Here is a 27,117-nt window from a genome sequence, read left to right as displayed (position 1 = left end):
GGATGCAACCGGAGTTTGGAGAAGGTATGTATCAAACGCGCGAAGAGATCTGAGAAGACCAGTGCCGCCTCGGCTACGTACTCTTCTCAGACCTTGGTCCCAAGCCAGACATCTAAAGAAGTCGGTTCTTCTTCAGCCACCTCCCCCGTCGATGACGATTCACTCAGACGCCTCGAAGGAGGGATGGGGAGGTCACTCTCATCGGAAAAAAGTCCAGGGGACTTGGTCCAAGCTATTCAGGACCTTTCATATAAACTTTCTAGAAGCTATGGCAGTGCTCCTTACCTTAAAGAAAGTCTCCCCGCGTCACTCGATCCACATAAGATTGGTGATGGACAGCGAGGTGGTTGTGAGATGCTTGAATCGACAAGGGTCGAGGTCACCACCTCTCAACCAAGTGATGTTAGCCATTTTCCGATTGGCGGAAAAGAAGAAGTGGTACCTGTCGGCAGTTCACCTTCAAGGAGTCCGCAATGTGACAGCGGACGCTCTATCCAGGTTCACACCGATAGAGTCGGAATGGTCCTTAGACGCAGGATCATTCTCCTTCATTCTGAATCAAGTCCCAGAACTGCAGATAGACCTCTTTGCGACGAAAGACAACAAGAAGTTGCCCCTGTACGTGTCCCCGTACGAGGACCCCTTAGCGGAAGCAGTGGACGCGATGTCCCTCGACTGGAACAGATGGTCCAGGATTTATCTGTTCCCTCCTCACAACCTTCTGTTGAGGGTCCTCAACAAACTGAGATCCTTCAAGGGGGTAGCGGCAATATTGGCCCACAAGTGGCCGAACAGTATGTGGTTCCCCTTGGCGTTGGAACTACAGATGAAGTTTGTGCCGCTACCACATCCAGTTCTGACCCAGCGAGTCCAGAAGTCGACTGTCTGCGCTTCATTACAGAAAACCCGGACCCTGCAGCTCATGATTTTCTCACCCTTGCGGTGAGAAAGCGTTTGGGGATTTCGAAAGCCAGCATAGACTTCCTAGAGGAATATAAGTGCAAAGCGACTAGAAGGCAATATGAGTCATCTTGGAGAAAATGGTTGGCCTTTGTAAAGGCAAAGAATCCGCAGGAGATCTCAACAGACTTCTGCTTATCTTTCTTAAATCCACCTCCATGGCCAAGGGTTGGCAGCTAACACGATTTCAGTGTGTAAATCTGCTTTGATGAGACCCATTTTATTTGCCTTCCAGATCGACCTAGGTAACGAGATCTTTAATAAAGTTCCGAAAGCCTGCGCTAGGCTCAGACCTTCAGCACCTCCAAAGCCCATCTCATGGTCTTTAGACAAAGTTCTTCATTTCGCCTCCCTGTTGAGCAATGAAGAATGTACGTTAAAGGATTTGACGCAAAAAGTTATTTTCCTATTTGCACTCCCGTCCGGGGCCAGGGTTAGTGAGATCGTAGCCCTCTCGAGAGAGGCAGGTCGTGTTCAGTTCCTGGATGGGGGGGATCTGAACCTGTTTCCGGATCCTACGTTTCTTGCCAAGAATGAGTTACCCACCAACAGGTGGGGTCCCTGGAGAATCTACCCTCTGAAAGAAGATGCATCTCTATGTCCAGTAGAATGCCTAAAGGTCTATCTTCGCAGAACTTCAGACTTCAAGGGTGGTCAACTATTCAGGGGAGAAACATCAGGCTCAAATTTATCTCTGAATCAACTCAGAGCGAAAATCACATATTTTATTCGCAGAGCGGATCCTGACAGTACACCCGCAGGTCACGATCCGAGGAAAGTTGCCTCATCCCTAAATTTCTTTAATTGTATGGATTTTGAACATCTCCGTTCATACACGGGCTGGAAGTCTTCCAGGGTGTTCTTTCGCCACTATGCGAAGCAAGTAGAGGAACTTAAGAGATCTGTGGTAGCAGTGGGTCGTGTAGTTAACCCTACTGTTTAACTCTGCGAGGAACAGTGGTCTTAATTGGGACGATTAAGTCCAGGGTGAGTGTGTAGGTACATACTGTACTACAAACTAAATGAGGGCACCAAGTGCCTACATAGACTGTTCCTTCTTTCAAAGGTGAACCTAGCATAAGTACAGACATGTGTGCCGAGCGTTTCTAACGCTAATGTGATTGATTTGTAATACAGACTTTTATGACTTGATACCTCGGTATCTTATTAAAGTGGTGTTTAATGGTTTTTCTTTCAGATAAACAAGTTCTGTTTACTATCATACTTATGCTTAAAGTTTTGGGTTATCCTCTTTTTTATATATATATATATATATATATATATATATATATATATATATATATATATATATATATTTATATATATATATATATATATATATATATATATATATATATATATATATATATATATATATATATATATTTGTTGTTAACCTGTCTGTTTATTGTCTGTCAATAAACTTGTTCTTGAGAACCTTGCATCTCTTTCACCTGTGTCAATTTATTGGTATAATTGAGCATTTTAATTCTATGTATCTTATCTGGGATAATTCTGATAGAATTGTTCTGTTATGCAATCTATGTTGCATTGGTTTATGTAGTCCCCTAATGGGAGGACTCCGTCCCATAAAGGGACGAGGGCGGTTTTATTAGTTTCTTCCTATGCGGATATAAACCTTTGTCCAATACAAGTATTGTGCGGATTACTGGTCAATATATATTGACGCAGTGGTTCTATACAAACTATGCTTTACTTAATATAGGGCGAGACCACTATATTAGCTTGCCTGGTATTCATACATAGATATATGTACTCTTCGAGACTTTTCCAGAGTCTAGTAGTACTCTTCCCTGTAGGGGGCAGGAAGCTCTAACATAGTTTATAGTTAGTTGAAAAGATGTATAACGGTAACATCTTAGGTCTCTAGGTCTAGTCGACCGGGAAAAAATTACCTCCGGGGAGTACGGCACGTTCTGAGAATCCACAGATACAGTAATGCTCTGGTACACTTCCATCAGGACGACATGGCTTGAGCCCAAAAAACGGATTTTGAGCGAAGCCAAAAATCTATTTTTGGGTGAGATGGCCATGTCGTCCTGATGGACCCGCCCTTGCCTTTCTAAGAAAGGGCTGTAGGACCCCTCCCTACATACAGAATCTGTAGCACCTCGTGTACGCTACAAGGAATACAGATGGCGCCAGGATTGGCGCCAGGCACGCATACGAATCGGGGGATAGGGAAGCCTTGGGAGCGGCTCCCCTTTTTCTTTCCCGAATTCGTATCTCGCCAATCACCTCCTACGAGACGAAATCTCTGTCCAGGATGTAGATTGCCATGTGACGTGTCTAGAATACGTCCTCAGATATGTCGCGATATCCCTTTCACGAGGGATACTCGCTCCAGGAGTTAGAATTCTGGTACCTTAAGGTAAATTCTCTGGGAATATCGCCGTAGTTGTAATATACCCTAGGAAGCTACCCTATAGGAACTTCCATCAGGACGACATGGCCATCTCACCCAAAAATAGATTTTTCGCGATTTTTCGCTTCGCTCAAAATCCATTATATATATATATATATATATATATATATATATATATATATATATATATATATATATATATATATATATATATATATGTATATATATATATATATATATTTATGTATATGTACATATATGCATGTATATATACAAATATATATATATATATATATATATATATATATATATATATATATATATACAGTATGTATATATATATAATTTATATATATATATATATATATATATATATATATATATATATATATATATATATATATATGTATGTATATATATACATATATATATGTACTGTATACACATATATATATACATGTACATATATATATATATATATATATATATATATATATATATATATATATATATATATATATATATATATATATGTGTGTGTGTGTGTGTGTGTGTGTGTGTGTGTGTGTGTGTGCGCGCGTATAAAGAGAGAGAGAGAGAGAGAGAGAGAGAGAGAGAGAGAGAGAGAGAGAGAGATGTATGTACGTGCGTTACAGTGAAAACGGAAAATCAGTGATTCGATGAAATCATTACATTTTTCAGTGAATACGTGTAATCACTGAAAATTCCAGTGATTTCATGTAATTACTGAAAACATGGATCAGTGAATAAGTGTAAGTACTGAACGGTGTAAATTATATTGATAAGATACTGTGCGTAATATTAAATCGACAAAACAATAGTAATTAGGAAACAATGTAATAATAAATGTGAACAAGTGGAATGACACAGACACGACAAAGGCCGTCCTTCATACGCGAACCTTCACGAAAACACGGCCATTGCTCTAAATGTTTTTGTTGTGCAGTATCTGTCAGCAATAGCAAACGAGTTTGAATCTGAACTTTCTGAGATCGGGTGATGTTCAATTTTACCATTCAAGATAACAGAAAGTAAAAGCTCATAGCGTTATCTTAAAGAGCAAATGTGGCTTTGAAATTGTACTCGTTGGTCCCTCTGTAGCTCAGTGACAGAAAATTGGCCGTCCCTTGAATTTTGAAATTATTAATGTTCAAAACTATGCATTTTCACTGTTTTGATATATAGAATTATACTTTCAGCACCGGGAAATGAAAAATTTTGTTTTAGTGTTAAGTATATCGGATAATAATTGACGGAGTTTTAGTCAAAAATCAATTGTGGCCGTGCGAGTCATTATGGTTTTGCCCTTATTCTTGACCATTTGATGCCCAAATTTGAATGGGGTCTATGTGTGTCACAGTGCATCTCTCCTGAAAATTGTAAGTAAATTGCTTTGATGTCAATAAGCGGAGAAGCACAAATTTGGCTAAGGGATATTTTTAGACTAATATCCATTTGTAAGAACTCCAGCTCATGGATTGATTGCATCCACATGAGATCAAGTTGCGTGCGGCATGAAAACTCATGAATCAAAATAGGTTGTACGATGACACTGCCAGTTCTTGGTCGCTTTCGTTCTTTTTTTTTTTTTTTTTTTTTCATCATCCGAGAACATACTTAAGAGAAAGCTCAACTCTGGTGAAGTGATTGGATTGGAGACATAGGATGAACAGTATACTTCGGTGGATATTACGATTGGCTGCTTCGCTATTCATCTGGAGCAATTACTCTTCAGGTTTAGTCTTGATTAGATAACATATTGATCAATTCATTCCTGCGAAGTAAAGCCTATGGCATTCATATACTGGAATCCTCTACCATAATAGCCTACACTTGTGCATTGAATTGCGTGATATCGAAAGCCATTTACATTAGTCATGCTATTATTAATGGTCTGTTAACTATCTCTGAATGATTTTGTAGGAGTTGATTCTGAAATGCAGCATTCAAAATTATTTTATCAATATCAATAACTGTTATACTTTATACATATTAAGGCTTCTTATCTTTCTATGATAATCGAAGGATTAAAACCCTTATATTGATTTCCTAACATCGCAAAAAAATTAAAAAAGAATAGGCTACTGTTATACTTACACTTTCACTGAAATACAGACAAAGAATTTGTGTAATAGGTCGTCTCATATTTCAATGATTTCTTGTAATCACTGGAATTTTCAGTGATTACTTGTATTCACTGGAAATTGTAGCTACTTCATGAAATTATCGATAGGACATTTTTTACTCTAACACATGCACACGAACACACACACACACACAGACACACACAGACACACACACACACACACATATATATATATATATATATATATATATATATATATATATATATATATATATATATATACATATATATATATATGTATATATATATATATATATATATATATATATATATATATATATGTGTGTGTGTATATATATACATATATACACATATATATACTTATATATATACATATAGATATATATAGTATATATATATATATATATATATATATATATATATATATATAAACATATATATATATATATATATATATATATATATATATATATATATATATATATATATATATATGTATTCTTACCTTTCTCGCCAGACGCAAGGTAAATTTAAAGCCTGTCAGTCGTCATGCCCCAGTCTGCAGAATCTTCCCCTTTCCACGCGTTCCAAATACACTTGCTGTCCCACGACCTCTTGAACAGATGATCCTCGTTTCTCAATTGCCATCTCAATGTTGTCCCTCCATCTAATTCTTGGTCTTCCTATGGGCCATCTACCATCTGGTACCCATTTTAAAAATTGTTTTGGGTATCTATGATCTTCAATTCTTTTAACACGTCTACACCAACGTGGCTGGCCACTTTCTATCAAATCTAATATACTCTCAACACCCACTTCATTTCTGATGGCATCATTCCTCAGTCTCTCAAGTTTTGAGGCTCCCTTAATCGAATGTAAAACCCTCATTTTTTGCTGCTTGTAATTTGGTTTTGGTTTTGCTTGTTAGCCCTCACGATTCTTGGCCGTACATTAAAATTGGTCTCAATACTGTTGTATATATAAGCACTTTTACTCTTCTAGGAATGTAAAGGTCTTCCAAGTAGTGTGTAAAGCATCCTCAAGTTGTTACTGAATTTCGTTATTCGGTTGTCTATTTCAATTTTAGTCTTTTGTTTCACTAAACATTACTTCAGGGTATTCAAACTGTCTGCATTGTTTCAATGTATGGTCTTCCAGAGATATGTCTATTTCATCCGGTGTTCTTGTCACTAACATTGCCTCAGTTTTTTCTTTATTGATTTTCATTACTTTTGGTGTTAGAGCATCATTCCCTTTTATCAACGTTGTCTGGGGGTCTTCTTGCGTACCAGCTATTACAGCTTTATCATCTGCATAAGCTAAAGTAATTATTCTATAATCTTCTTTGTGTATTACACGCATGCACTTATCCAAGTGTATTATATATAATAGTAGGAACAACACACTTCCTTGTCTTACACCTGACAGTCATGCCCAGCTCCCTGAGTCTTCACTCGGCATTTGTGTTCTGATATGTACCTTGTATTACTCTTTTCAATTTAGGGGGTATATTGTAGTAATCATCATCTAGTATATCACATAATTTCATCCTTGATAATCGGTCAAATGCTTTCTCAAGGTCAATGAAAGCCAAACCACATATTTCTCTTTGTCCCACTCCCAAATCTTTTCAAATATCATTTTAGTTCCTGGATTGGGTCTGAATCTGCACTGCCAATCACCAAGTTTTTGTTCCACGCAATCTACAAGTCTATTTTCCAGCATTCTTTCATAAACTTTTATGGCATGTGGTATCAAGGATATGCCCTTATAATTTCGACAGTTTGGCTTATCCCCTTTTTTGTATATATGACATATAATATCAAGGCCCCAGTCAACTGGATTTTCCCTTTCATTCCAGAAACCAACAGAGTTCAAGGAACCAAAAAGTTCCTGCATCTCCCAAAATCTTTAGTAATTCAGCAGGTATGTCATCACTCCCAAAATCTTTAGTAATTCAGCAGGTATGTCATCATCTCCTGGAGCTTTGCCATTTTTCATCTTTTCCAGATCATTATTAAGTTCGTCTATCGTTACGTCAGGCTCCTCACTGCCATTTACTTGGTAGTTGACTTCAAATTCTTCAACATCTAGACCAGGTGGGTTAAGGAGATTTTCAAAATGATTCCTCCACCTAAGTGCAATGTACCTTGGCTCTGTAAGTAAGTTTCCTCCATTCTCGTCTTTAATTGCATACGTAACTCTTTCCTGTAATTGTTTGCCATATGGTATATGAGCTTCTTTGTGCCATCAAATTATTTTCCAGATAATTTCCTCTTTACTCAGATGATTCTTGTTTAGCAATTCGCTTTACCCTTTCAACTTCGTGCCTTGCTGTGTTATAATTGTTTTTGTCTTCGGTGTGGCGTGTCTTCATCCATTTTCTAAATCTTTTCATTTTTTTCTTTACCTGCCAACTGTAGTTTTTCAGTCCACCAAGCTGTTTGTTTACGTCTTCTTCAATAAATGGTTTTGCGCAACACAATATCTGTTGCAGTTCCTACAATGGCATTGTTAAAATATAACCAATTATCATTTATGTTGCTTGTATCCTCCCATTCATCTTTAGCAATACTAATAGTTTGTTTATAATTTCCTAGGCATTCCTCTTGCTTGACGTTTTCAACTAAAAACCTTTTTACAGCCTATGCTCTTCTAACTTTTGGCTTCCTCAACTTTAATTTCACAGGTACTAGTCTGTGATCCGAGTTACACAAGACAGAAGGAATGTTCTTTATGTCTCTAAATAGATTTCGATTATAAGTCAATGCTAAGTCTTCCATTTACCTGTCAGTATAATTGTTCAAAGCAGAATTCCATCTCTACAATGTCCACTTATGATTCTTTTTATGTTTGTAATAAGCATTCCTTATTGAAAGACCATTTTGATGGCAAATATCTAATAATCTCTCACCTTCTCTTTTTCTATCACCTATACCAAAGGTTCCAGTAATATTGTTCACCCCTAATCTTTCTCTACCTACATGTCCATTCATATCACCGAGAATTATTACATTATCACTGTAGGATACAGAATTTTTCACTTCCTGCAGGTTTTCATAAAATTCTTGGTTTTCTTCCTGTGGACGACCTTTTTGAGGTGCATAATCTTAAATAAAACTTATCTTATGTGTTCATAAAGCAAGTGGAAAGCTTAAAGTACTTTCATTTTTATATACAACATATCCTTTGAGAAAGCTCTACAGTCTCTGTGCTTTACTTCTCTTCCTCCACTATAAATAAGATGATAATTGTCGTAACTTTTTGCCCTGTCCAGTCAATTGAGTTTCACAAAGACCATCGATGTCTAATTACCTTTCCTTCATTAGCATTATCACCTCCTCATCATCCTTCTCCTTAAGTGCACTAAGATTTATTGTTCCAATTCTTAGAATAGAGGGTTTCCATTGTCCATATCCATTTGCGTTCCCAGTCAGGATGTGCTCGTGCATTCTTTGATCTTGCAATCCATTCAGAGGCATATCGTGCGTTTCTTGAGCAAATATATTTAGACACCGTTTAGATAGGCCAGTCATGAATGTACCCTATCCACATACCTGGAGTAGGGACCGTCACTGACTACTCAGTGGCTGGATTATATATATTATATATATCTAATATGAGGCACTCATCTGAGCTCCTTATAACTGGTTTTAAGAAGCCAATAATGTTGAAACGTGATGCCATCCCTAGGGCCAGGGGAATGGCGGTGTATATTAGGACCGAGTACCCTGCTTCTCATAGGTCCTGCTATCAATGTGGTTGTCATGAGATTCAGGTAGAGTTTGTGGCAGGCATAACAACTTTTATTTGTGTTCGATCTACCGGAATCCAGACATGGATGATTCTATCTTCGATTGTCTTCTTACCATTATGGCTAAGATACAAGATGATGATAGAAAGGCTTCTTTTGTCTTTGTTGGTGATTTTAATGCTCACCATAGGGAGTGGTTAAGTTCTATCTTTAGACTTTGCCTCTGAATCAGGCTGTGAGCAAATCATAAATGAAGCTACTCATAGGTCTGGTAATTGCTTGGACCTCGTGTACACTGACTCCCCTGGTGTTATAACTAGTAAGGTTGGTTCTCCAGTTGGGACATCTGATCATGCCTTGATTTCATTATTAGTGAAGACTAAGCAGCCTGTTCCTGATATATCATATTCTTGTAAAATTTATATGAAATCCCAAGCAGACTGGAATGGGATTTTGCATGATCTTTTGTACTTGAATTGGTCACAATTATAGAATAGTGTAGATCCTGTTGTCCCTTTGAATGAGAATCTAGTCATCATAATTGATAGGCGTATCTCTTCTCGTGTGCTAAGGTACCGAGTGAAGGACAAACCGTGGTTCAATGATGATTGTAGACGTGCTTATTTGGAGAAGCAGGAGGCCTATCACCTTTGGATGGGTTACAGATCAGATTTGACCTGGAACAACTATACTCAGCTTCGAGCTTTTCCTCAGAGAGTTTATGCCTCCACAGAAAAGGAATACAATTTAACCATAAAAGAAACCCTTTCTGGTACAACTCAGGAACATAAATGGTGGTTAACCCTTAAATCTGCACTCTTTGGTGTAGATGCAACAGTTCCTCATTTACTTAAACCAGATGGCTCAGTCACTCACTGTCCAAAGGAAAAGGCAACCCTTTTGGCTGAGGTTTTTGACAGTAAACAGAGTAATGAAAAACTTGAACTTCCTCATTCCTTTTTCCTGAGGCTAAACTAACTAGTTTAGCTTTTTGATCTTGTAAGATTAAAGCTCTGTTGATGGACCTTGATGCTTACGGAGGTGTAGACCCAAATGGTATTTTTCCTTTGTTTTATGTAAAGACAGCAGCTTTCTTGGCTCCAAAGTTATCTGTTATTTTGCGCAAGTTAGCAAGAAGAGGAGCTTTTAGCACTTGTTGGAGAATTGGTAATGTTACTCTTCTATGTAAATGTGTTTGTGGTAGCTCAAGTCCCACTGATTACCGCCCAATTTCCATAACTCCCATATTATCTAAAGTTTTTGAACGTCTTCTGGCAAAACGTCTTAATAGGTTTGCTGAAGGTAATCATCTACTCCCTAGTTTGCAATTTGGTTTTCGTAAAGGCCTTGGAGCATGTGATGCCCTTCTTACAATCTCTAATGCTGTACAGAAATCCCTTGATTGTGATCGGGAAGTTCGTATGATTGGCCTTGATTTTAGTGCTGTCTTTGACCGTGTTAATCATGAGGCCCTTGTTTTCAAACTGAAACAGTTGGGAGTGGGTGGGTCGTTTCTTAGCATTATTATTGATTTTTTAAGTAATAGATCTCAAAGAGTTGTTGACGGGCACCATAGTGAGTTTAGGAATGTGATACCCGGTGTTCCACAGGGTAGTGTTCTTGGCCCATTACTTTTCCTACTATATACACATGACATGTGGTTTGGCCTAGAAAACAAGCTTGTTGCATATGCAGATAATGCTACTCTCTTTGCATCAATTCCATCCCCTGAATGTAGATCTGGGGTTGTGAATCCCTTAATAGAGATTTAGCTAGAATTAGTGCATGGTGCAAATTATGGGGTATGAAGTTGAATCCTAACAAAACTCAAAGTATGATTGTAAGTAGGTCAAGGACGGTGGCTCCTCAACATCCGGATCTCAGTATTGATAATGTTTCTTTAAATTTGTATGACTCTTTCAAAATTTTAGGTGTGATTCTCGACAGCAAATTTACTTTTGAGAAACATATAAGGTCTGTGTCTTCTTCAATTGCACAAAAAAAATAGGCTTATTGAGAAAGTCTTTTAAGATTTTCGGTGATCAATCTATTCTTAAGAAGTGTTTTAATTCTTTCATTCTACCTTGTTTTGAGTATTGTTCTCCTGTCTGGAGTTCAGCTGCTGATTCTCATCTTAATTTGTTGGACAGAAACTTACGGTCTATTAAATTTCTTATTCCTGATCTGGATATTAATCTTTGGCACTGTCGTTCAATTAGTTCATTATGCATGTTGCATAAGATTTTTCATAACTCTGATCATCCTTTACATTCAGATCTCCCTGGACAATTCTATCCTGTTTGTAATACTAGGCAGGCAGTTAATTCTAATAGCCAGGCCTTCTCCATCATGAGGCTCAATACTACGCAGTACTCTAGAAGTTTTATTCCAGCGGTTACCAAGTTGTGGAATGATCTTCCTAATCGGGTAGTTGAATCAGTAGGACTTCAAAAGTTCAAAGTTGGAGCAAATGCTTTTTTGTTGACCAGGCGGACATGAGTCTTTTTATAGTTTATTTATGACATATTTGTTTTTGAAGTTGTTAATAGTTTATATATGACATATCTGTTTTGACGTTGTTACTTTTTTTAGAATGATTGATTGTTAATTTGTTCTCTTCATTTATTTATTTCCTTATTTCCTTTCCTCACTAGGCTATTTTTCCCTATTGGAGCCCCTGGGCTTATAGCATCTTGCTTTTCCAACTAGGGTTGTAGCTCGGATAGTAATAATATATATATATATACACACATATATATATATATATATATATATATATATATATATATATATATATATATATATATATATATATATATATATATATATATGCTGTATACCATGACACTTTCCCCAATTTTGATAGGTAGCCAAAAAAGAAAGAAAATAGGATATTTTTCTCACCATTCCTCTTTGCCTGACAAGGGGGCTCAGGGGGTTTAACAACAATTAGAATAGCACCAACGTATTCCTGCTTGTCATGAGAGGAGACTAAATGGGACGGGACGAGGAGACTGGGAATCCCCTCTCCTGTATAGTTACTTCCTGTGATATATATATATATATATATATATATATATATATATATATATATATATATATATATATATATATATATATATACATATATATATATATATATATATATATATATATATATATATATATATATATATATATATATATATATATATATACAGATTTAAAGGTGGTAAAAGGTTCAACACTAGCAAAACATGAATCAAAATGTTTTCACTGTGTAAAGAATGGAGGATTAAGGGTAATGTCAAGAGTATGCAGTTCAAAGCATTTGGTGAAACCTAGCAAGGAATGACTGAATAGAGTAATCAGGTTGTGGTGGCCTGTTGGTAACGTCCTTGCCTGCTCAGACTCCTTAGTTCCTTTGGTCTAGTGCGACCTCACCGTCCTTGTGAGGTAAGGATTGGGGGTCTGGGTAGAGCCTATAGGTCTACTTGCTGAGTCATCAGCAGCCATTGCCTACCTGTTCTTGATCCTAGGTTGGGTGGATAGGGGGATTGAGAGCTGATCATATGTACTAGGGTCAGTCTCTAGGACATTGTCCTGCTTGCTACGGCAATGCCACTATCCCCTGCCTCTTCCATTCATGATTGGCCTTTAAACCTTTAAAGGTATATCTGAGAAACGGGATCTCATTAATCAAGAAATAGCTGCCTAGGTGTGCACGATAGAGCAAAATACAGCAGTTTGACCAGCACAAAATGACAATAGCCTGTAAACAAAATCAACCATCATAGGAAGATGCCTAAATGCAGGAGGTGAATGTTCTAAAGTCTAAAGCACACTAAAGTCAGTAACGAGTGCTTACCTCAAAAGAACATCCATACATAGCACATCTTGGGAAGATATAGATGCTAAACTAAACCGAATTCGACAACTACTAACCAGTAACAGTTATCCTAACACCATGTTAGAAGAGCTATGAAAAAGAAATTTAATGAAATTCAATTCCAAAATGACAGAACCTGGCAAAAAGAACCTAATTATCTACCCTCTCTTTAACTATATATTGGCTTATGAAGATGAAACCTGTACCTTGCAGGAAATCATCAATCAAAGTGTAACCCTGAAAACCCTTCACCAGAGAGTACATCTTAAATTCTATATCAAGTCAAACCTAGTAAAAGCCCTGGTGATGTGGAACTGTACCCCACCCAGAGGATTGCAGGAAGTGTACAAACATAGTTTACAAATTTTCATGCCCAGATAGAATGTTTAAATCTCACAGAAAAGACATCAGACACAATACCTCAACATTCTGGCCCACAGAAATCAGGGGGGCATGCATAAATATTACATTGATATCCACGACAGAACACCCTCCCTGAATGAACTGATTGCTGGAACCCAGATCGTTTGTAGGTAGAGTAACTATGGAAGACTCATAATAGCTTAAGCTGCAAAGGCCAACATTGAGCATACACTCTCCCATCAAGCAGGAAGCGGGGTTAAAGTAAAGTGGGAAATGATAGAATGGGATGCCCTTCGACATAAAAATATAAGCGTTCTTCCACGGAAGTGTTATATCCCAGAGATGACCAGCTAAGCAGTCCTGACATCCTGGCTTGCACAACGGGTGGTCTCTGTGACGGTGCATGTCTGTGTGTATGTTTTTATGTATGTATGTAAATAAATTCAAGCATATACTCACTCAATTTCCTTTATAATAGTCAAAGGATGTCTGAAATTTTTTAATATTTTCCATTTACCTTTCTATTTTCATCTTATTGTAACGTTTAAAATATCATTAAATGTATCAATCTTATATTTTGCTGAACTTATATAAACGAAATTCTAATGCTAGCACAGATCAATAGTCACTTAATAAATACATAGTAGTATATTGGAAACGGTGCTGTAGTGATGATTTAAATGAGGGTGAATAATCACGGTTTCTTTCACCAAAGGCTCAAAGCTGAGAATCTGAAGAAACAACCTAGATACGAAGATTCCTACATGAAATACGTTGATGCTAATAAAGCAAATACTTTTGCACTGCAATTGTTTCATACATACTCATACATTGTAATGCTATTGCTTTTTCATCTCTCACTCTCTCCCACACTGATAATAGAACAATCTGTTTAAGCTTGCAATTACAAGTTTTAGTTTGCTTGAATTTTGTGACATTCTTGCTTGTAACAGCTTGTTTATAAGCTCGTTATCTGTTGATTAAACTTTACTTGTATTCCCCCCAGCTCTTTGTTAGCACCTATCAACTACTTCGCACATTGGTGAGCATTGGAGTGATCAGCCCCTCACCACCTTTTTTTTTTTTTTTTTTTTTTGGCCAACTGATACGCCAAACCCTTATTACGATGCCACCCACCGATCCTGACTATGCGAGCCATGCAACATCGTTGAAACTGCCACCCTTCACCAACAGAGAAGTGTTTGCTCAATTCCAGCCCGCTGAAGTTCAGTTTCGTATCAAAGGCGTGACTCACTCAAGCACCAAAGCAGACTATGTCCTCGCTGCAATCCCCGATGGCAATTTCCCGGATATGTCCAGTTGGGCCCAATAGCATATAATGCCTAAAAAATACCTCCTTGAGCAGTACTCACCCCTGCCAATTGCCCATATACCCAAAGTTTTTTCAGCTCTTTTAACATCCGTTGCAGGACCAAAAGGCTTCGCTCACTTGCAACCTGCCGCAGATGGCTCTCCTTAGGAATTGAACCTACTTAGTGCTCTATGGGTGCAAAGCCTAACCGAAACCTGTATTCACTGCCATCTCTGATGTCGTTACGTTACCCATGAAGGACATGATAACCAAAGTCGATGCCCTTATGGACAGCCAATTCCCCACCTTCAAGACCTTCATCAATGCCTCCCCTCCTGATGAAAGAACAATTACTCAACACTGACCGAAGCTGACTTGAGTGCAGTGAGACACAGACATCAGCACCATGACATGCCGGAGTGGCAACAAACTCCCCCCCCCCCCCCCCCCACTCACATATGCCATCCCTTGCTCACGCCCCAACCAACGACCTCTGCTGCCATTCACTGAGATCCATCTGCCACAGTTCTGCTACTACCACTCCAGATTCAGGGCTCCTGCAAAGAAATGTGCACACGGTAGTCAGTTGCCAAAAAAACTGTAAGTAGGCCATCGCTTGTGGTGATGGCCTCCCATGTAACTAATCTTTTCTTTTTGCATGATACAGATGCGGATGTGCTGTTTTTGGTAAACACTGGTGTTTGTCATTCCCTTCTATCAAAATCACTCTCCAGGATACAGTGTAGTCATTCTAAAACTATTGACGTCCACCTGACAGCTTCCAATGGATCTGAGATCCTCATCCACGGGTACAAGAAACTCACACTATTGTTTAGGAGCTCCAAATACCATTGGAAATTCCTCATTACCGATGTAACATTGGCACTACTCAGTGAGGATTTTCTCGCACATTTCCACCTCCTAGTTGATGTGGGGCATCGGCGATTACTTAATACAGACTCATACTCATCAATATCTCTTCAACCCCTCCCCCCCCCCCCCCCCCACCTCTGACCTTGCACTCCACATCAGTGTACCTACGGAGGCCTACAGCCACCTTCACACGTCGTACTCGGAAGTCTTCCGTCCTGAACTTCGCCAAATGACCACGGTTCCTGCCAAACACAGTATTTATCACCATATCAACACAACAGAACCCTCAGTGTTTGCCAGATTCAGGCATCTGGTCCCAGATCGTTTGGCAGCCGCTAAACAAACGTTCACTGAAATGGAAGAAATGGGACTTTGCCAAAGGTCTCAAGCCCATAGTCATCACCCTTACACATCATCCTTTAGGAGGATGGCTTGCTGCACCCTTGTGGGGATTACATGAAAATAGAAGCGGATCACTAACCCCTCCCCAACATCACTGACAATACCTCCTACTTGCACAAAGTGAAGCTTTTCTCCATGCTCAGCTGGAGCCACTTTTCAACGTATCATAGAGGGCATCTTCTGTGTATGGTAAACACACGACATACTAGTGTTCTTTTCCTCCAAAGAATGTCCTTGTAGTCTGGTATGATAAGTGTGCATTTGTTGTCAACAAAGCATTTTTCTTAGGGCACTTCATCACTCTTGAAGGTATCCACCCCCTCCCTGAGAAGTTAACAGCTGTTCAGAACGTCCCACACCCTCGACCATCAAATCACTGTAAGAATTCTTGGGCATGTGTCACGACCCTTATCGGGTCGTGGGTCAAGTTCTTATTGTACAAATAGAGAGGACAGTGATGGATTTTATATCTGACATAAAGGTGGTCAGTGGTAACGAAAACACTTGGGAAAACATAACAATATTTATTAACAACAATTTTTAGAAAAGCCAACCTTGTGACTACCTAATAATTTAACAACTTATAATTAACAATTAACAGCTAACACTTAACAACTGATAATTACCAATTAACACTTAAATAATTAATGACAAAAATTCCCCACAATCTCAACGAGGGAGAGTCAAACATTTAAATGAGGAAACACACAATTGATAATTAATAAAATCCCCCGAAGGGAAACACCACACTCTCCACTAGAGAGAGTCAAAGAAAAATACTTAAAAACTAAGAAAAAAAAATCCCTAAATGCATAAATTTTCTCACACTTTCAGGCTGGAGAAAGACAACTCCCACAGCTCCAAATAAGGTAGCGGCTCCAACAGCACTTTGCTACTATAGGGAGTAAAGCTCCGTAGGATCCCTCATAAAAGGGAGGAAATGGAGTCCCAATCTAACAAAAAAGGTTAAGGATGGCTCCTACCTGGCAGCTGTCTCCCTACATGACTCCAACGAGCTACAAGGCTCCTGCAGCTGACCATGGCGAGGATGCGTCAAAGGGGGTGTCTCTCCTGAGTCCACCTCAAAGCCGGGATCTCTGTGTCACCCATGGGGATGCAGAAGAGAACACACAGGAACAGCAAAACACCGCAGATGGCAGAAATGCACCTGCTAATAGACGTTGAATGTTGGTGTTGCAATCCTCGTAAAAGCCCCACAAGCCAGCTGCTGAAGTGTGTCTTGGAAACCTGGAGCTACGACTGTTCACTTAAGCAAACGAGTTCCTCACTGGTAAACACCGGTGTCTCTTTCCATCAAAGCACTCGGAAAACACAATAAATGTAGAAACAAGGCTGATAAAAATCAAATAAGAAATTACGTTAATCCATAATAGCATGAATAAACTATTATCACCAGTTCCTGCCAGCCATTGCCGCCACTCTTGCCTCCCTCTACGCCTCCTTCAAGGAGAAGCTAAAAGACCTTAAGTGGGGTACCCTTCAAGAAGCAGCCATCTGCTGCACAAAGAATGCCCTCTGAACTGCTTCTGCTCTCACTTATCCCATGCCACATGCCCCTCTCCTTCTCTCCACCAACGTCAGTGACATCATTATTGGTGCAGTACTCAAGCAAGTGGTCAACAGCTCACCCTGTCCACTGGCCCTCTTCAGTAGAAAACTGTCCAAGGCGGAATCCGGGTATTCTACATTTGACAGCGAATTTCTGGTGGTGCATTTGGCTGTCTGTCACTTTTGCCACTTCCTTGAAGGTACGCCCTTTGTCATTTGCACGGACCATGTGCCTCTGGTGCACACCTTCACTCAAAAGTCTGACACATGGTCCGCTAGTCAACGCCGACATCTCTCTGCCGTAGCTGAATACAATGCACCTTTCAACACACCCCTGGGAAAATGAATCCTGTTGCCAAGGCCCTGTCATGAAACATATCGGCCTTCATTCACCTGCGATTGGATTACAGCACCTTGGCAGTAGCCCAACAAAAAGATCCTGAGTACCAAGCATGTAGGACATCCCGCGCATCCCTCTGTTGGGAAGACTTCACCCTCAATGACTCCAAAACCACCCTCCTCTGTGATGTTAGTATTGGTAGACCACGACCATGAATACCTACTCCTATGTACCGACAAATGTTTAATTTCATCCATAGCCTCATCTGCTTTACTGTCTAAATATTCTCTCCGGTCATTTCTGACTTTTCTCTTGACCTCACTATCAATATTGGAATACTTATCATGCTCTACCTTGTAATTTTCATTACTTCCTCGAAAACTTTCAACAATAAATTTCTGTCGTTGTCTCCTTTTTATAGTATCCCAAGTATCATTCGATATCCATGGCTTTCTCCTTGTAATTGCGTGTCCCAAGACTTCACTACCAATGACTGATGTATGTTCTTGATATCACACCATTCTTCATTGTCTGTTCTTCGTCTCTTAAGGTCTCTAAGACTGCAAATAGATTCGTACATTCAATTGTAAATATTTCTCTGTGTTCTTCTTCAAAAAGCTTATTTATATCAAACCTTGGTATTCTATCCATCTTTCTGTTGGGTGCTTTCAGTTTTAATTTCAGAGTGGCAATGAGGAGCTGGTGATCGCTACCAATAATCTGCACCTATATAGCTTCATAAATTTCTAAGTCCTCCTTCTCTCTTTATTATTCGTAAAATTATCTATCTGTTTTTTGTAATTGCCACATGGTAAAGTCCATGTATATTTGTGGAGGTTCTTGTGTTAAAAAAGAGTACCGCCAATGACAAGATTGTTTGCTGAACAGAAACTTATGAAATGTGCTCCACTTTCATTTGCAACTTCACCAAGAAACTCGACACCCATCACATTCTCTGTCTCTTGATTATTTTTTCCAACTTTAGCATTGAAGTTGCCAATCATAATTTTCATATCTCTCTAAGGGATCTCGTCTATTACCCTCTGCAGTCTATCATAGAATTCATCTTTCCTTTCTTTGGGGGAATAATTTGTTGGAGCATAGCAAACTATGATACCCATACTGCACTGCTTTGATTTGAACTTTGCTACTACCAATATACTATTTACAGCCCTCCACTCGGTTAAGGCCTTTTCTGCTCTTAGTATCATCATCATTCCTACCCCTTCTCTTCTAACTCTATCTGATCTTCCTGAGTAGATGTATCTATATTGTCTTGGTCTAAAGTTTCCTTACCAAACTCCTTACAACGTATTTCACTTAGGACCAAGGTATCCAAACTATATTTCATTAATTCCCTCTCCACTTGCTGTAACTTCCCAATCTGATTCATGGTTCTAACATTCCAATTACCTATTTTCAATTTTTCTTTGGTATTTATAAAACGGGAGATTCTTAGCACCCCGCTATGCCCAGGACTGGGGGATATTCTGTCATCTTCTCTTTCCATGACTGACTAAATCCATAGAGGATTCATTGGCTAGATACATCAAAGGATAGCCAGTTCCTTGTGATGTACAGTGCCTATCTAATTAAGGCAAGTGACTCCTGCAAGTCCATACTAATTCTAGTAAGATCAACCACCAGGTGTCAAGAGTAAAAGCTAAAGAGATAATTTGTCTTTCACCTTAAACCCAATCCATCACCCTGCTGCCAGTGACTTCATCTAGATTTACGGGGGCATTTCCTCAACACCCAAAGTTCTCATTACTCCACCAAGTAGCTCATCTGCTTATACCAGCATAACCGTTGGCAAATGTGAATTGCTAAGATATACCGCGTAGCACGATATAATTTCGGTTTGGCAATATATATATATATATATATATATATATATATATATATATATATATATATATATATATATATATATATATTATATATATATACATATATATATATATATATATATATATATATATATATATATATATATATATATATATATATATATATATATATATATACACGTGTGTGTGTGCTGATCGTAATCATGGCGGCCGTGGCTGGCCTGGTTAAGTGTCAACGGTTTTTCTCTTTGTTAAGGGAACAACGGTAAGGCTGTGGTTTGGCACTTACAAAAGAAGACCGTTACAAGTTAGCTTGGGTTTAGCGTTACTAGACCCTCTCCTAATTAGTTGTTATGGGACTTTCGGGTCAAACAACCAATCATGATCAGGCAGAGACACCGGTGTATGGACTATTATAAAAAGGGACACATATGAGAGTCGGTCTTATTTTGGAGGCCATAGAGTGTCATGCAAGGAAGGGCAGGGGCCAACATGTATGCCGAACCGAGTACCCTTTTTCTGAGGGTTTTTCTTAGTAACATAACATAATCATAATCAAGGGCGCCCATGTAAACTTAAGGTTATTTGTGCATGAAATCCCCCTCCATTCGTGTTTTCCTAAATTGATTGATCCCCAATATGACCCAGATCGGGTTATACATATATATATATATATATATATATATATATATATATATATATATATATATATATATATATATATATACATATATATATATATATATATATATATATATATATATATATATATATATATATATATGCTATATAAATATATATACCGTACTAGGCGGTATATCTAGCAATCCATGTTTGCCAATGGTAATAAAAGTATAAGCGGATGAGCAAACTGGTGGAGTAACGAGATCTTTGGCTGTGGAGGAAATGCCTCCCTAAATCTGACCAAACTTTTCATTGGGTTCCACAAGGCAATAGAAGAGTTGGAAGACCCATTCATTGCTGGATGTACAAGGAAGTCTTTTATTTTTCTTTGGGATACGAAATAGTAGTAGTAAGAAGATTTTCTAGATAAATTTTGAGATTAAGTATAAAAGATTATAAAAATATTGATCTTCCACTGTCTTCGATTAGGATTCTCTTGCTTGATGGTACAATCAGGCACACTATTCTATATTATTTCTCTTCCTCTTGTTTTTTAAAGTTTCTGTAGTTTATATATGAAAGATTTATTTCAATGATGTTACTGATATTAAAATATTTTATATCAATTGTTCATTACTTTTCTTGAAGTTTATTTATTTCCTAATTTCCTTATTTTCCTTGCTGGAGCCATTGGGCTTATAGCATCCTGGGTTATGATAATAATAATAATAATAATAATAATAATAATAATAATAATAATAATAATAATAATAATAATAATAATATTCTTTACACATTCTCCTCTTTCCTCATACACCTAACAACACTTAGATAACTGAAAAATTCTTCTTCACGCAAGGGGTTAACTACTGCACTGTAATTGTTCAGTGGCTATTTTATACTTGGTAAGTGCAGAAGAAACTATTTAGCTATGGTAAGCAGCTCTTCTAGGAGGACACTCCAAATTCAAACCATTGTTCTCTAGTCTTCAGTAGTGCCATAGCATTTGCACCATGATCTTCCACTATCTTGGTTTAGAGTTCTCTTGCTTGAGGGTACACTCATGCACACTATTCTATCTGTTTCCTTATATCCTCTCCTCACTGGGCTATTTTCCTTGTTGCAGCCCTTGGGCTAATAACATCCTGGTTTTCCGAATAGGGTTGTAGCTTAGCTAATAATAATAATAATAATAATAATAATAATAATAATAATAATAATAATACAGACACCAAGTGAAGAAAATGCAGAGAATACTCTACATGTGGAATAACGCAGAAGAAAAATGCTATGGATAGGTAGAACTCCTGGTAACTAACCCTATCAGTAAGGAAGGTCATATAGTGTTATTTTCTGTTGCCGGTAATCCCCTGCAATAACTCCTTGATGCAAATACCTGTAAGAAAATGGGCTTTGTGACAATAGATGAAGAAAAATTCCAAGTTGCTAGCGTCAAAGTAAATGTCAAGCTAAGGGTTTCTTGGTGAAGTGATTTAGACTGTCGACCAAACAGTAAGCCCAAAGGCCCTGCCATGCAGAAATACCCCTATTTCTATATAGGAGGTGAACTGGCAAAACAGAAAATCCTGATTCAAGTAGAGGAACTAACTTAATGGGTTCCCAAATGGCAGTTGCTAGAAAGCTAAATGTAAAAATATAAGTTTGCATTGATCCTCAACCACTAAATACAGCTCTACAATGAGAACCCTCGACTACTGACTTTCGACTATGTTCTACCAAAGCTTAAACGTAAACCTTTTTAGTAAAGATAATGTAAAAGAAGCATGTAAAAGAGGCATGTAAAACGTGATAATGAAACCTCAAAACTAATGACAATGATAACACCTTAGGAAAGATTTTGATGGACAAGGCTTCCATTTAAAGGTTTAAAAGCCCCTCATAAATGCCACCGGCAAGGACAGTGACAATGCCCTATCAAGCAGGACAATGCCCTCGAGACTGTCCATATATACATATGATTAGCACCCAAGCCCTCTCTCTACCCAAGCTAGGACCAAGGAGGGCCAGGCAATGGCTGCTGAAGCCTCAGGAGATAGACCTATAGGTTCCCCCAAACCCCCAACCTTAGCTCACAAGGACGGTGAGTTTGCAGCAACCAAAGGAACTAACTAGTTTGAGGAGTACTCGAACCCCAGTCTGGCGTTCACCTGTCAGCGACGTTACTGCTTCGGCTGCCACAACCCTTAAAAGTATGGAATGAGATATTTCAAAAAAAAGTTCATAAGAATCTTCATCATACACCTATCGATTTGGATGGTGTTATTTGCGTAGCTAGAACATAGAAGCACCTACGAAGAAACTGTAAAGGATCATACAATGAATTTTGACAGCCTGCTACAGCAATTCAAGGAGGAGGATATTATCTTAAACCAAGAGAAAATGCACCTGAAGGAAAGTGAAATTTAATTTCTTGGGCACAGATTGACAGAAAATATTAAGGCCAGTGAGGAAAAAGATTGAGTGATTATGGAAATGCCGAATACATAGGATATCACCAGAGTTTGTCGTCTCTGTGGTTTGGTACAGTATTTAGCTCGTTTCACCCCAATCCCTGCTAAGAACCTAGAGCTGAAACATATGTTGCTAAGGAACAAGGTTGATTTTGTCTAGTCTGAAGAAAGTGAGCAAGCCTTCAAGTGATTTACACAGATCTGCATTTCACCTCTATGTGCAATTTACAATTTTGATAAAGAATTGGCTCTCTAAGTAGATAGTTCAGATATGGGCCTAAAAACTGTACTACTCTAGGAGAGAAGGCCAATAGAATATGCTTCAAGAAATCTCTAATCAAATAATCGTGGATGGTCTCAGCTCGAAAAAGAAGCTCTGACAATAGTATTCAGGTTATAGAAGTTTAATCAGTATACCTTTGGAGGAAAGGTGATAATCCGCAATGACCAGGAAACATTTGAAGTTCTTTTGTCAAAACCACTGAGTCAGGCTCTCAAGCAAGTTCGATCACTGATGATGAGAACTTTTCGCTATGATTTAAGTTTATTGTTATGGATGAAAGGAAAGTTATATCTGGCAACTACATTAGGGCAACCTTATTTGAAAGTGTAGATGGTTACACCAGATTCAAGAGTCTGCCCATTTGCACCGCAAGATGTATCTGACAAGAGGATGAAAGAAATCTAGGAGGCATCTGCAAATGGTCAACTCTCTCAACAACTGATAGATTATATCCTACATGGATGGTCTGAGTTCAGACATGAAGTAGCAGATAAAGACAAAACTTTCTTTGATTTTCGAGACACATTAGCACATGAAAATTATATGATGTATAAATTATCTTTATACCTAAAAGCTATCGCCCAGTCATTAAAATGCTACTACACGCTTCTCACAATGCTGAAGAAACAATGATGAGGCGAGCAACAGAAACTGTTTATAGGCCTGGAATGCCCAAAGAAGTTGAAAGAATGGCAAATGAGTGTCAAAGTTACCAAGAGCTGAAGCCAGCCAACAATAAAGAGTTTGCAAATCAACCCTGGGAAAAGATGGGATGGAATTCATTTGAGCCTGAATGACGTGACTATCCAATAGTTGCCAACTACTGCACCAATTTCATCGAGTACAAGTAACTGAAATCTCCAACATTAAAAAATGTTACTCTTGGAATCGAAAAGATGTGTGCTAGATTCAGAGGACCCACGACTTTAGTGAGTGACAATGGTTCACAGTTCACTAGTCACAAATTCCAGAACTTCATAAAAAAATGGATCATTGACCACTAAACGTCACCTTATCACCAGCAATACAATTGAAAAGGCGAGGCTGCGGTAAAAATTCTCAAGAACTTAATGATGAAATGTTTAAAAAAAGTTCGAGAATGTATCTTGCCCTTCTCGAGCAGAGAAGTATGTCAAGACAAGAATCTGTTAGTCCTACTGATGCAATGTTTGGCAGGAAAATTGTGACTCATCTGCCCATGAAACAGATGAAAGAGGAGATAAGCGACCCCAAGATGCAGCGAAAGTTAACGCTAGAGAAGTCATATAACATGGGAGCTAAAGAGCTTCCAGAACTTCGTGTTAATCAGTATGTGTCCTGGAAGAATAGCAATACTGAGAGATCTTGATAAGCATGCAAAATCATAAAACAACTAGGTGAAGGAAAATATCTCATCCAAGGCCAGGATTGAGGAACTTATGTCAGAAACTGAGTTGATTTGAGACCAAGAACAGGAATATTTTATCCAGAACCCAATCCAAAGTCAACTCCAGCATACTGAAAAATAACAGAAATGAAACTGCTACACCTAGCAAGACAACCCACCGATCGGTTTGAAAGTCCAAGGCAGAGAAGCCTGAGGAACCTAAAACTTGCAAGACAAGCAGGAAAATCTATCAGTAAGACTGAAACACTATTTCTGAAAAGGGGCTGATCACAGTTAACTTATATCAATGATCAAGTCTAGTGTAAATTATAAGATTTTTTGTAGAAACTTGAATTTTATCTTGACGATAAATAGATAACAGTTTGATGTTAATTACAGTGGAAATAGTTTATTCTAATTTAGAAAAGGAGGGATGTTGACGATCTACATACGTACTGCCCACAGACCGTGCTGGATGTTTCCAGAACCACAATGAGCCGGTGACCCTTCCAGTTTATCGTTTGTTTAGCCTACATGTAAAAGGGTTCACATGTTTCAGCATGATTCTGGTATGTTCCCTACGTTCGTTTTAGTCATTCAACGAGTTAGTTAGTTGTATTCACATAGTGCTCTCTTGATATTTGTTGATATATTATAAAAGACTGTATATCAAGATATAATAGACTATTTCTACATCGCCTACCGCTCGTACCAATAACTCCCATTTATTAACAGGGAACCCCCATTATTTTTTGTGATAATTAGGTGACGAAAGACATTATGTCTTTTTTATAATGGAAAACTGTTCCTCCTTCTTTTCTCAAACGGCTCAAGATTTTTTAGGATAGCATAACCTGAAAAGTTAATCTTTAGTTTTTCAATAACAATTTCACCAAAGCCAGTCTCGTCAGTTTTGTGCTATTTCTAGCTTATACGCATTGAAGGTACTGTGCAACAAATGATATTTAGGATAAGACATCACTTCTGATGAAAAATCTGCAGAACATGGTTGTCGAACCACTTTGAATTTTCTTGTGTTTCCCTACCAAACATAAAAATGCGTGTGGAGTCATGTTAAAGACATTTCATTGAAATTATACATTTTTGTGTATCATTCTTGTTATCATTTCTATTCTTAATGCTAAATTGTGCTGAAGAAAATCACTCCCATAATCAGTCAATACAAAAGTAGCCCGGAATTAAAACCACAAAACTAATACAAACTAAAGTACGTATTCTAAAAATCCCAAAATTAGACTTACCTCGCACAGGTATTACTTCCGTTGAAACGTTTGTGACAGGAATGAGAGAGAGAGAGAGAGAGAGAGAGAGAGAGAGAGAGAGAGAGAGAGAGAAATTAGCAAGAGTGACGGGCGGTCTTCCGCCTCGGATACATATCCCAACTCAACGATAGACAAGATACAACTGAGCATGCCAAACCCGCTGATGCTGAAGGTCTGGTCTGGCTCGATCACTCGTCTGAACGCAACGTCATCCCAAATTGCGCTCCCTCGTGCAATGTTTGATGTCAAAACTATTAGCTAACAACATAAAAGTGTGCCTAACTGAAGCTTGTTTCTTTCACTATATGGCTACGGAAGAGAGAAAATGAATCCACTGTATTATTATTATCATAATTATTACCTGCTATTATTACTTACTAAGCTACAACCCTAGTTGGAAAAGCAGGATGCTATAAACATAGGGGCTCCAACAGGGAAAATAGCCCAGTGAGGAAAGAAAACAAGGAAATATGAAATATTCTAAGAACAGTAACATTAAGATAAATTTCTCTTACATAAGCTATAAAAACTAACAAAACAAAAAGAAGAGAAATAAGATAGAATAATGTACCCGAGTGTACCCTTAAGTAAGAGAACTCTAACCCAAGACAGTGAAAGACCATGGTACAGAGGCTATGGCACTACCCAAGACTAGAGAATAATGGTTTGATTTTGAAGTGTCCTTCTTCTAGAAGAGCTTCTGACCACAGTAATTAGTTAATATTCTTAGTTAATGAGATTTTTTTTTCCTGATTTTCCGTCAAGATACTACCGCTTGATTTATTGAGTTCTTTGACAGGTCAGACAATACTAAAATGGATCCCTCTCTCTCTACGGTTTTTTTTTTTTTTTTTTTTTTTTTTTTTTTTTTTTTCCTTACAAATACACCGAATAGTTTGGCCTATTCTTCCCACATTCTCGTCTGTCCTCATACACCTGACAACACTGAGATTACCAAACAATTCTTCTTCGCTCAAGTGGTCAACCAATGCCATTGAAATTGTTCATTGGCTACTTTCCTCTTGGTAAGGGTAGAAGATACGCTTTAGCTATGGCAAGCAGCTCTTCTAGGAGGACATTCCAAAATCAAACCATGTTTTCTACCCTTGAGTAGTGCCATAATGCCTTTTCACTGTCTTGGATTAGAGTTCTCTTGCTTGATGCTGCCCTCGGACACTGTTTTATCTTATTTCTCTTCCTCTTGTTTTTTTTTTTTTTTTTTTTTTTTTTTTATATATATGAAATATCTAATCTAATGTTGTTACTGTTCTTGAAAAATTTTGTC

General features: G+C 38.1%; 2 protein-coding genes across 2 annotated transcripts in view; both read right to left on the bottom strand.

Annotated features, from left to right (window-relative positions):
- The window catches only part of LOC137648412 (beta-1,3-galactosyltransferase 5-like), a 53,223-nt gene extending 27,316 nt beyond the window's left edge, over window positions 1–25,907 (bottom strand). Inside the window, exon 1 of the mRNA XM_068381335.1 lies at window positions 25,812–25,907. The gene's annotated coding sequence lies outside the window, so the exon portion shown is untranslated. The remainder of the gene's footprint in view (window positions 1–25,811) is intronic.
- On the bottom strand, window positions 7,386–8,257 carry LOC137648035 (uncharacterized). The gene is made up of 3 exons (XM_068380978.1): window positions 8,135–8,257; window positions 7,789–7,974; window positions 7,386–7,682 (listed from the first exon to the last, which is right to left on the bottom strand). The coding sequence occupies exons 1-3, from the start codon at window positions 8,255–8,257 to the stop codon at window positions 7,386–7,388; spliced, it is 606 nt and encodes a 201-aa protein (XP_068237079.1).
- Window positions 25,908–27,117: the final 1,210 nt, after the last annotated feature.

This window comes from Palaemon carinicauda, chromosome 10 (genome assembly GCF_036898095.1).
Source record: "Palaemon carinicauda isolate YSFRI2023 chromosome 10, ASM3689809v2, whole genome shotgun sequence".
Lineage (NCBI taxonomy): Eukaryota > Metazoa > Arthropoda > Malacostraca > Decapoda > Palaemonidae > Palaemon > Palaemon carinicauda.
This window is presented reverse-complemented; position numbering and strand designations above follow the sequence as displayed.